Here is a 13,547-nt window from a genome sequence, read left to right on the forward strand (position 1 = left end):
ATACAGGTCACACTGAGGGTGGCCGTATAAACAACTTTAACACTGTTACAAATATGCGCCACACTGTGAACTCACACCAAACAAGAATGACAAACACATTTCGGGAGAACATCCGCACTGTAACACAACATAAACACAACGAAACAAATACCCAGAACACCTTGCAGCACTAACTCTTTCGGGACGCTGCAATATATTTTGATATTTACCTCAGAAGGCTGCAAATAGAAAAGAGGCATTACATTTGTATTTAATTTTTATTTGATATGCCATTGATTTTTTTTTAATTATTATTATTTGAAACTGGATTTTGCATGTCACTATAAAGTTATATAAGCCTTGCTTGTTTAACGTTTAATGCAAAACTTGTTTGGGTCCCTATTAAAAGGTTAATTTGTTCAACCTTGGCCCGCGGCTTTGTTCAGTTTTAAATTTTAGCCCACTCGATATTGGAGTTTGACACCCCTGTTTTAACACAAAAGCACTTATTACTCTTTTCACAGCATTTATATTTCTAAACATTTGTTTGGGCTTTAATGTTTTTTTGCTCACTTTTTGTCCATATGAAACAAATGCATGTCCTGTCCCCCCTTTGATCCCGCAACCAACTGCCACAAATAGATTGCAGTCTGGTGGGAAACACTGCAAAGTAACTGCAATATCCTACCGGTTGCTGTTTACATGCAATAGTACAGTGGAACCTCAATTTACGGACATACTGTAATTGGTTCTTTAGCAGGTTTTGTAAAAAGAGAAGTTTCTGTATTAATAACCCTTGTGTGGTTTTTGGGTCTGTGGGACCCGTTTTCATTTTTTGTTAAAGGGGAACATTATCACAATTTCTGAAGGGTTAAAACCAATAAAAATCAGTTCCCAGTGGCTTATTTTATTTTCCGAATTTTTTCTCAAAATTTTACCCATCACGCAATATCCCGAAAAACGGCTTCAAAGTGCCTGATTTACACCATCGCTATATCCACCTGTCTATTTTGTCCTGTGACGTCACTGCGTGAAGCCACCAGAAGCAAACATGGCACATAGCACAGAAAGGTATAGCATAGTAGCTCGGATTCAGACTCGGATTTCAGAGCCGTAAGCGATTCAACAGATTACGCATGTATTGAAACGAATGGTTGGAGTACAGAGGCAGATACCGAAAACAAAATTAAAGAAGAAACAGAAGCGTTTGAGCCATATCCCTTTCTAACCAACGATTGGTATGTGTTTGTTTGGCATTAAATGTGGGTGGAGGGAAAGGCTGGATGCAAATATAGCTACAAAGAGGCATAATGATGCAATATGTACATACAGCCAGCCTAAATAGCATGTTAGCATCGATTAGCTTGCAGTCATGCCGTGACTAAATATGTCTGATTAGCACACTCCACATAAGTAAATAACATCAACAAAACTCACCTTTGTGATTTCGTTGACTTTATCGTTGGAAATGCATCTGCTTTGAGTGTCGCAGGATATCCACACATTCTTGCCATCTCTGTCGTAGCATAGCTGTCGTCGGTAAAGTGTGTGGAACAAACGAGGGATTTTCGCATCTTTTGACCACTGGTGCAACTTGAATCCCTCCCTGTTCGTGTTGTTACACCCTCCGACAACACACCGACGAGGCATGATGTCTCCAAGGTACTGGAAAACAGTCGAAAAAACGGAAAATAACAGAGCTGATTTGACCTGGTGTGTGTAATGTGTTTGAGAAAATGGCGAGTCGCTTCACGATGTGACGTCACGGGTAAAAGGTCATTGTTCCAACAGGCAAACAATTGAATGGCGTTTAAATCGCTAAATTCACCCTCTTAGAGTTCGGAAATCGGTTAAAAAAAACTTATGGTCTTTTTTCTGCAACATCAAGGTACATATTGACGCTTACATAGGTCTGGTGATAATGTTCCCCTTTAAAAGAAAAATTATCAAATTAATCACTTTTTCAAACTGAGACTCACTGACTTTAGCTCATTTTCTGTGAAGAACATTTATCAGAATACATATTTAATGACCACACACCGTACACCCCCCATACACATTTTTATTACATATGGGATGTCCGGGTCCACTGAACCCGGGGCTAATAGAAGTGTGAAAATTGAGTTTTTGTGTACAACACACACACACACACACACAGAGCAGGCCTAGACAGGAGGAAGACGGAGTGTAGGTACACAGAACATCAGAGGGTCAAATGTGCGAGAAAATGAGAGCAGACAGTATTGACAAACAATGTTGCAACCTTGTGTGGGAACCGCAGGTGCAGAAATGCAAAAGAAGAAACCATGTGGGATGCATAAACTGGCAGAGATCATTTCCGTGCAACGTTCACATTGTTGTTACTCAGCCAGCGTTTGTGGGTCTGATGGACCCGTTGCCTTTTGTGGATTCTAATGCCTCACTATCAAACACTTTTATTTTAAAATACTGAACAGATGTTTACCTTATCCCAATAAACATATATTCAGTATTTTAACATAAAAGTGTTTGTTTTTAATTTTTTTCCTGTTTTCTCCTCTTTTAAACCGTTCAATTAAGTGTTTTTTTCATAATTTATTCTCTTCAAAAAACCGTCCGTAAAAAAATGTACGACGGAATGACAGACAGAAATACCCATTTTTTTAATATACTGTATATATAGATTTACTTATTAAAGGTAAATTGAGCAAATTGGCTATTTCTGGCAATTTACTTAAGTGTGTATCAAACTGGTAGCCCTTCGCATTAATCAGTACCCAAGAAGTTTGTGGGTCTGATGGACCCGTTGCCTTTTGTGGATTTTAATGCGTCACTATCAAACACTTTTATGTTAAAATACTGAACAGATGTTTACCTTATCCCAATAAACATCACAAACGCTGGCTGAGTAATAAAAATATGAACATTACACAAGGGTTAAAGCAAATTTCTGCAAAAGAAAAAATGTGAACATAAATACTTGGTTGCAGCCTCGTCAAAAGTCCATATTTTAGTATATATAAATATAAAGTGCTATACAGTGCTGTATATCAAACAAACATAACAGGGGGCTGATGGGCCAGCTTTCTAATTATACCAAAGCCAAAACAACAACTAGCAGAAACACCATACCTACTGCGAAGCATGGGGGTGGAAACATCATGCTTTGGGGCTGTTTTTCTGCTAAGGGGACAGGACGATTGATCCGTGTTAAGGAAAGAATGAATGGGGCCATGTATCGTGAGATTTTGAGCCAAAAGCTCCTTTCATCAGTGAGAGCTTTGAATGGTTGACCAAAAAACTTATTTTCCACCATAATTTACAAATAAATTCTTTAAAGTTCCAACAATGTGAATTCCTGGATTTTTTTTTCCACATTCTGTCTCTCACAGTTGAAGTGTACCTATGATGAAAATGACAGACCCCTGTCATCATTTGAAGTGGGAGAACTTGCACAATCGCTGGCTGACTAAATACTTTTTTGCCCCACTGTAGTTCGTAAATTGAAAAGTTTGCAAAATGGGGGTTGGTAGTAAAAGTAGTATATGTTTATTTCTCTGTAGTGTTTCGACTGAACAGTTTCTATTCTCCTTTACTTGTGTCCTCCTCAGATTGACGTCCAGTTCCAGCCTGCAAGAGTCTATCTTGAGGACACATTTGTTTACTATGTAAAAACCTTGTTTCACACCTTCATCCCCGCCTCCGCCATGACCTCAGTGAAGCCTCAGAGGTGTGCAGAGCTGGGATCAGACCCCATCCTTCCTCAGCAGGTGATTCATTCATGACAAGAGAATGTTACAAACTGGTCTTCTGCTGGGATTATTGAAGTGGCAGAGCTGCTAGTAGTGGTGGAAGTCTTTGGCCACCTCACAGTTTAATTACAACTCAGGGCCTAAGGATGGATGGATGGATGGATGGATGGATGGATACCAGAGATAGATACCAGATAGATTCCATTGATATATAGATACTATAGATAGATAGATACTATAGATAGATAGATACCAGAGATAGATGGATACTGTAGATAGATGGTTACCAGAGATAGATAGATACCATAGATAGATGGATACCGTAGATAGATGGATACCATAGATAAATAGATACCAGAGATAGATACCATGGATAGATAGATACCATAGATAGATAGATACCAGATAGATACCATAGATAGATAGATACCATGGATAGATAAATACCAGATAGATGCCAAGGATAGATAGATACCAGAGATAGATACCATAGTAAGATAGATAGATACCATAGATAGATACCATAGATAGATACCATAGATATATTCCATAGATATATTCCATAGATAGATACCAGAAATAGATACCATGGATAGATAGATACCATAGATAGATAAATACCAGATAGATACCAAGGATAGATAGATACCAGAGATAGATACCATAGATAGATAGATACCATGGATAGATAGATAGATAGATACCATAGATAGATACCATAGATATATTCCATAGATAGACACCATAGATACCAGATAGATACCAGAGATAGATACCATAGATAGATAGATAGATACCATAGATAGATGGATACCATAGATACCATAGATAGATAGATACCAGATAGATTCTATAAATAGATAGATACCAGAGATAGATACCATAGATAGATACCATAGATAGATACCAGAGATAGATACCAGAGATAGATACCATAGATAGATACCATAGATAGATGGATACCGTAGATAGATAGATACCAGAGATAGATAGATACCAGATAGATACCATAGATAGATGGATACCAGAGATAGATACCATAGATAGATAGATACCAGATAGATACCAGAGATAGATACCAGAGATAGATAGATACCAGATAGATACCATAGATAGATGGATACCAGAGATAGATACCAGATAGATACCAGAGATAGATACCAGAGATAGATAGATACCATAAATACATTCCATAGATGGATACCATAGATAGATAGATACCATAGATACATTCCATAGATAGATACCATAGATAGATACCATAGATAGATGGATACCAGAGATAGATACCATAGATAGATAGATACCAGATAGATACCAGAGATAGATACCATAGATAGATAGATACCATAGATACATTCCATAGATAGATACCATAGATAGATAGATACCATAGATGCCATAGATAGATACCATAGATGCCAAAGATAGATACCATAGATCAGTGGTCCCCAACCTTTTTGTATCTGCGGACCGGTCAACGCTTAATAATTTGTCCCGCGGCCCGGGGGGTGTCCTTTTTTTTTCTTTTTTCTTTTTTCTTCTTTGTCAAGAAAAAGGGACGTTTTTGTCATGAAAAGGGGATTTTTTTGTGGTTGGTGCGCTATTTGTAAGTGTATATTGTGTTTTTTGTGTTGATTTAATAAAAAAAAGAAAAAAAAGATTGTGGTTGGGGACCACTGCCATAGATGCCATATATAGATACCATAGATGCCATAGATAGATGCCATAGATACATACCATAGATAGATACCATAGATGCCATAGATAGATACCATAGATGCCATAGATAGATACCATAGATGCCATAGATAGATACCATAGATAGATACCATAGATGCCAAAGATAGATACCATAGATAGATACCATAGATGCCAAAGATAGATGCCATAGATAGATGCCATACATGCCAAATATAGATACCATAGATAGATACCATAGATGCCAAAGATAGATACCATAGATAGATGCCATACATGCCAAATATAGATACCATAGATAGATACCATAGATGCCAAAGATAGATACCATAGATAGATACCATAGATGCCAAAGATAGATACCATAGATAGATACCATAGATGCCAAAGATAGATACCATAGATAGATGCCATACATGCCAAATATAGATACCATAGATAGATACCATAGATGCCAAAGATAGATACCATAGATAGATACCATAGATGCCAAAGATAGATACCATAGATAGATACCATAGATGCCAAATATAGATACCATAGATAGATACCATAGATGCCAAAGATAGATACCATAGATAGATACCATAGATGCCAAATATAGATACCATAGATAGATACCATAGATGCCAAAGATAGATACCATAGATAGATGCCATACATGCCAAATATAGATACCATAGATAGATACCATAGATGCCAAAGATAGATACCATAGATAGATACCATAGATGCCAAAGATAGATACCATAGATAGATGCCATACATGCCAAATATAGATACCATAGATAGATACCATAGATGCCAAAGATAGATACCATAGATAGATACCATAGATGCCAAAGATAGATACCATAGATAGATACCATAGATGCCAAAGATAGATACCATAGATGCCAAAGATAGATACCATAGATGCCAAAGATAGATACCATAGATAGATACCATAGATGCCAAAGATAGATACCATAGATAGATACCATAGATGCCAAAGATAGATACCATAGATAGATGCCATAGATGCCAAAGATAGATACCATAGATAGATACCATAGATGCCATAGATACCATAGATGCCAAAGATAGATACCATAGATAGATACCATAGATGCCAAAGATAGATACCATAGATAGATACCATAGATGCCAAAGATAGATACCATAGATAGATACCATAGATGCCAAAGATAGATACCATAGATGCCAAAGATAGATACCATAGATAGATACCATAGATGCCAAAGATAGATACCATAGATGCCAAAGATAGATACCATAGATAGATACCTTAGATGCCAAAGATAGATACCATAGATGCCAAAGATAGATACCATAGATGCCAAAGATAGATACCATAGATAGATACCATAGATGCCAAAGATAGATACCATAGATGCCAAAGATAGATACCATAGATAGATACCATAGATGCCAAAGATAGATACCATAGATAGATACCATAGATGCCATAGATACCATAGATGCCAAAGATAGATACCATAGATAGATACCATAGATGCCAAAGATAGATACCATAGATAGATACCATAGATGCCAAAGATAGATACCATAGATGCCAAAGATACATACCATAGATAGATACCATAGATGCCAAAGATAGATACCATAGATGCCATAGATAGATACCATAGATGCCAAAGATAGATGCCATAGATGCCAAAGATACATACCATAGATAGATACCATAGATGCCAAAGATAGATACCATAGATGCCAAAGATAGATGCCATAGATACCATAGATAGATGCCAAATATAGATAGAACTTTATTGATTCCTTCGGGAGAGTTTCCTCAGGAAAATTAAAATCCCAGCAGCAGTGTACAGAGTTGAGATCAATTTAAAAAAAAGTAAATAATGGGGTAATAAATGGAAACAAAATAGAAAAATATTACAATAAGAATAAAAAGCAACAATGGGAATAAAATCTAACAGTAAAATAATAATATAACAAGAGAAACTAGGCAGTAGTGACCATGTTATGAAAAAGTATTGCACTCTTCTTGTTTTGCATCCCCTGTCATCCTAGTACCCCCCAGCCCCTCCCCAGAGAGGACTTGTACAGTCTGATAGCATGTGGGACAAAGGAGTTCTTGAGTCTATGCATCTAAAAAAAAACACAATTTCCTAAAGTTGCCAGGGATCTTCCATTCACAAAGTGAGAGAATGGAGGCAAAGATGGGCTAAAGTTGTCCTGTGTCCTGCAGGTACTTCAGTCCATACAGGCGCTGGTCCAGCCTGTGCGTCTGCAGAAATTGACCATCCAGCCGGTCAACCTGCTGGTCAGCATCCACGCATCCCTGAAACTCTACATCGCTTCAGACCACACACCGCTGGCCTTCTCCCTGTTCCAGAGAGGACCTCTCTGCACCACAGCCAGGCAGCTGGTCCACGCTCTGGCTATGCATTACGCCGCTGGGGCCCTCTTCAGAGCTGGTGCGTAATGGTTGTGTCACACAAGGTCGAAGGCCAGATCCATGTCTTTTGCCTCGGGTTTTACTGCTGGTTTATTTAGTTTTTAACATTTCCATTGTTAGGGCAACTGTGTTGTTGATTGTTCTTTGAAAAAAAACAACAAAAAAAAAACGGTGGTATTAACTAAATTAGCATCGCACGTACCTTCCAGGAATCTGCAATGTCACGTTTGCACCAATTCACACAAATTTAAACAATCCCCGTAAATTATGCACGACCTTGCACATTTGTCCACAACTTTTCTGGCATCATTTTGGCCAACTTTATTCATTTTTGCTAATCGAATTTGTCTTTCAGCGGTGCTCTAACGCAGTGGTTTTCAACCTTTTTTTCAGTGAAGTACCCCCTGTGAACATTTTTTTAATTCAAGTACCCCCTAATCCAGGGGTAGGCAACCTATGGCTCTCGAGCCAGATGTGGCTCTTTTGATGACTGCATCTGGCTCTCAGATAAATCTTAGCTGACGTTGCTTAATATGATAAGTAATGAATGATTCCACTTGTAATCACAGTGTTAAAAATAATGTTCAAAATATAAAACATCCTCATGCATTTTTAATCCATCCATCTGTTTTCTACCGCACCCGTTCAAGAATTTGCGTTAAAGGTAAGAAGTTATTTATTTATTCTTGGTTAGTGTGGGGCTTGCAATGTTGTCAGACCACCAAGGACCAACATGAGAGCCTGTTTCAGGGTTACAATATTGTTTTATTTTTCAATAAGTCTCTCAGTTGCTTTCCAGCAATTGTATTTTTGCCTTTAGTTTTCGCTCACGCTCTGGCTCCAGCCCCAACCCCGTCTCTCCTCCTGGCTGCTGCTTATAACAGAGTGACAGGTGATTAGATAACAAGGCCCAGGTGGGCCATCTACGCACCCATCGCTGATTTCGAGGTCGGTCCTGGCACACCCCAGTTCGCTGCAGGCCAGCAGGCCACGCCCCCTACACAGTTAGCTCGAGAATAACGATGTTATTTCAAAGAATAAGAGACCTATTATACTCTAGAAATGTTGGTCTTACTTAAAAATGCACGCGTTTAGTTTTGTTCAGTGTAAAAAAAGATATGGCTCTTACGGAAATACATTTTAAAATATTTGGCTTTTTGGCTCTCTCAGCCCTAATCAGAGCAAAGAATTTTTGGTTGAAAAAAAAGAGATCAATAAGTAAAATACAGCACTATGTCATGAGTTTCAGATTTATTAAATTGTATAACAGTGCAAAATATTGCTCATTTGTAGTGGTCTTTCTTGAACTATTTGGAAAAAAGATATGCAAATAACTAAAAACTTGTTGAAAAATAAACAACTGATTCAATTATAAATAAAGATTTCTCCACATAGAAGTAATCATCAACTTAAAGTGCCTTCTTTGGGGATTGTAATAGAGATCCATCTGGATTCATGAAATTAATTCTAAACATTTCTTCACAAAAAATAAATCTTTAACATCAATATTTATGGAACATGTCCACAAAAAATGTAGCTGTCAACACTGAATATTGCATTGTCGCATTTCTTTTCACAGTTTATGAACTTACATTCATATTTTGTTGAACTATTATTCAATAAATATATTTACAAAGGATTTTTGAAATGTTGCTATTTTTAGAATATTTTTAAAAAACCGCATGTACCCCTTGGCATACCTTCAAGTACCCCCAAGTACGCGCTTGTCTGCTGTCTAATCAAAATGTGTTTGTTGAACTAGGATTGTAGGGTATACTAGTATAGTACCGCGATACTTTTTTTTTTCTTTTTTAAATAGTACCGCGATACGAATGAATCATATTCGGTACTATACCGCCTCTAAAAAGTATGTTCCCTCACCACCCACGTCATGACATTGCTGGTTTACGAGCATGGGAGCATGTTCGGCAGCGTACAATCGCGGAGTACTTACAAGCAGACACAGTGTGTAGACAGAAAAGAAAGAATGGACGCATTTTGATATTTGATATTTGATATTTGATATTGGCAAGATGGCGGCGCCCGGTCATTAACTAACAACGTTTTGGGAGACAATGATCTTATGTTTAAAAAACCTACATTATAGGTAGTGGGCTGTTTTAGGGAATTTTTGATCAAATTATCCGTAGTAGCAATATTAATAATGTTGTGTTTATTATGCCCAGTGCATTCAGTATAATTACGACCATATCTAGGAATTGATACGACGGGAATGTTCCGATTGTTTGATTGTTGCTTTGATAAACTGCACGCATCATAGTTAGCCACCTCAGTAAAACACATGTCCAACTCTGAAACACTCGAAGCAGAAAAAACTTGTTCTAATTTAACTGACTCCTTACCCAGACCAGTAGTCTCGCATCCTTTATTTAAATCCGTCTTCAGGGTGGATGGAAGTGGTGTTCTGTGGGGATTAGCCTTCTGCTTTGTTTTTAGCCCCGCTCGGCATCCGCGTTTCCGATCACACCGCTGGCGTCTGCTCCGTAGACGGCCCCCGCTGCTACTAGACTCCGCTGCTTCACAGGCCGCTGGATGTAGCCGCCGACGTATCCCCATGCTAGTTAGCATGTTTAGCACGCCCGCGTCTATCAGTGACTGTGTATCGGCTGGGGACATCTCTGCGCTGCTGATCCGCCTCCGCTTGGGATGGTTTCCTGGTGGCTCCGCTGTGAACGGGACTCTTGCTGCTGAGTTGGACCCGCTTTGGACTGGACTCTTGCGACTGTGTTGGATCCATTGTGGATTGAACTTTCACAGTATCATGTTAGACCCGCTCGACATCCATTGCTTTCCTCCTCTCTAAGGTTCTCATAGTCATCATTGTCACCGACGTCCCACTGGGTGTGAGTTTTCCTTGCCCTTATGTGGGCCTACCGAGGATGTCGTGGTGGTTTGTGCAGCCCTTTGAGACACTAGTGATTTAGGGCTATATAAGTAAACATTGATTGATTGATTGATTGACTTAAAAACTAACAATAAAGGTGAAGTTACAACACTGAAACGCCCTCAGGAAGAGATGATTTAAGACATGGCTAGCAACTTAAGTCCAGCCCCAGTCTGCAGTGTTTTAGCTACTTTTAAATCACTAATCCTGGCCTCCATGGCGACAAATAAATTCAGTTTTTTACAAGTATTTATCTCTGCAGGACGAGGAATAGCTAAACATGCTTCACTACACACCGTAGCTCACAAAATGTAAACAAACGCCTTTAGTGGATCTACACCTGACATCCACTGTAATGATACCAAGTACAGGAGCGTATCTAGTCGATAAAACTATGATTATGCTTTTTGGCATCACATCTTTTTTCATTATATTATGTTTATCAACTCAGGAAATATGTCCTTGGACACATGAGGACTTTGAATATGACCAATGTATGATCCTCTAACTACTTGGTATCGAATTGATACCCAAATGTGTGGTATCATCCAAACAACAGAAGTATAAGTGGGTTTTTTTTTACTTTTTATCAGAAGTGTAGATAGAACATGTTAAAAGAGAAAGCAAGCAGATATTAACAGTAAATGAACAAGTAGATTAATCATTAATTTTCTACCACTTGTCCTAATAATGTTGACAAAATAATAGAATAATAATGACACAATATGTTACTGCATATGTCTGCAGACTAATTAGGAGCCTTTTTTTTTTTACTTGCTAGTAAAAGACAAGTTGTCTAGCATGTTCACTATTTTATTTAAGGACACACTTGCAATAGGAAACATGTTTAATGTAAAAAAATTCTCGCTTACTCGGTCCGAATAGCTCTTTTTGTTGGTGGCTCCCATTATAAACAATGTGAAGATGTGAGGAGCCCTCACATGGGTGACGTCATCGTCTGCTACTTCCGGTAAAGGCAAGGTTTTTTTTATTAGCAACCAAAATTTGCGAACTTTATCGTCGATGTTCTCTACTAAGTCCTTTCAGCAAAAATATGGCAATATCACAAAATGATCAAGTATGACACACAGAATAGACCTGCTATCCCCGTTTAAATAAGAAAATCTCATTTCAGTAGGCCTTTAAGGTTACAAGGAGCACTTAAAACATCGATAGCAACTTCCTACAAGTTGATTCATTGTTTTTGAAAAGAAATGTGCCTCAAAACATCTCAACTTTTGCCACAACTTTCTGAAAAAGCTGCTGCGTATTCGAATTTTAGGCCACAACAATGGAAGATAGGACAGCAAAATCCTTGGAGGACAGATTGCAGCTGTCAATCATTACTAATTATTTAATTATTTAATTAATTTAATTATTGCTAACGATGGATTCTGATGCGTCATCTATGTTGCTGCTCCTCGATCTTAGCGCTGCTTTCGAGACTGTCGATCATAATATTTTATTAGAACGTATCAAAACACGAATTGGTATGTCAGACTTAGCCCTGTCTTGGTTTAACTCTTATCTTACTGACAGGATGCAGTGTGTCTCCCATAACAATGTGACCTCGGACTACGTTAAGGTAACGTGTGGAGTTCCCCAGGGTTCGGTCCTTGGCCCTGCACTCTTCAGCATCTACATGCTGCCGCTAGGTGACATCATACGCAAATACGGTGTTAGCTTTCACTGTTATACTGATGACACCCAACTCTACATGCCCCTAAAGCTGACCAACACGCCGGATTGTAGTCAGCTGGAGGCGTGTCTTAATGAAATTAACCAATGGATGTCCGCTAACTTTTTGCAACTCAACGCCAAAAAAACGGAAATGCTGATTATCGGTCCTGCTAGACACCGAACTCTATTTAAAAATACAACTCTAACATTTGACAACCAAACAATTAAACAAGGCGACACGGTAAAGAATCTGGGTATTATCTTCGACCCAACTCTCTCCTTTGAGGCACACATTAAAAGCGTTACTAAAATGGCCTTCCTTCATCTCCGCAATATCGCTAAAATTCGCTCCATTCTGTCCACTAAAGACGCTGAGATCATTATCCATGCGTTTGTTACGTCTCGCCTCGATTACTGTAACGTATTATTTTCGGGTCTCCCCATGTCTAGCATTAAAAGATTACAGTTGGTACAAAATGCGGCTGCTAGACTTTTGACAAGAACAAGAAAGTTTGATCACATTACGCCTTTACTGGCTCACCTGCACTTAAAGTATAAGGTTTTACTACTTACGTATAAAATACTACACGGTCTAACTCCATCTTATCTTGCCGATTGTATTGTACCATATGTCCCGGCAAGAAATCTGCGTTCAAAGGACTCCGGCTTATTAGTGATTCCCAAAGCCCAAAAAAAGTCTGCGGGCTATAGAGCATTTTCATTTCGGGCTCCAGTACTCTGGAATGCCCTCCCGGTAACAGTTCGAGATGCCACCTCAGTAGAAGCATTTAAGTCTCACCTTAAAACTCATTTGTATACTCTAGCCTTTAAATAGACTCCCTTTTTAGACCAGTTGATCTGCCTTTTCTTTTCTTTTTCTTCTATGTCCCACTCTCCCTTGTGGAGGGGGTCCGGTCCGATCCGGTGGCCATGTACTGCTCGCCTGTGTATCGGCTGGGGACATCTCTGCGCTGCTGATCCGCCTCCGCTTGGGATGGTTTCCTGCTGGCTCCGCTGTGAACGGGACTCTCGCTGCTGTGTTGGATCCGCTTTGGATTGGACTCTCGCGACTGTGTTGGATCCATTGTGGATTGAACTTTCACAGTATCATGTT

At 38.8% G+C, this 13,547-nt stretch overlaps 1 protein-coding gene across 3 annotated transcripts in view; it reads left to right on the forward strand.

Moving 5' to 3' along the window:
- Positions 1 to 13,547, forward strand: part of LOC133562376 (intermembrane lipid transfer protein VPS13B-like) — an 819,661-nt gene that overhangs the window by 770,416 nt on the left and 35,698 nt on the right. For all 3 annotated transcript variants that reach the window (XM_061916536.1, XM_061916534.1, XM_061916535.1), the window contains exons 60-61: positions 3,570 to 3,728; positions 7,639 to 7,867. In XM_061916536.1, coding sequence (XP_061772520.1) covers positions 3,570 to 3,728; positions 7,639 to 7,867 — 388 coding nt within the window. The remainder of the gene's footprint in view (positions 1 to 3,569; positions 3,729 to 7,638; positions 7,868 to 13,547) is intronic.

Source organism: Nerophis ophidion, linkage group LG11 (assembly GCF_033978795.1).
Source record: "Nerophis ophidion isolate RoL-2023_Sa linkage group LG11, RoL_Noph_v1.0, whole genome shotgun sequence".
In the NCBI taxonomy this organism is placed as follows: Eukaryota; Metazoa; Chordata; class Actinopteri; order Syngnathiformes; family Syngnathidae; genus Nerophis; species Nerophis ophidion.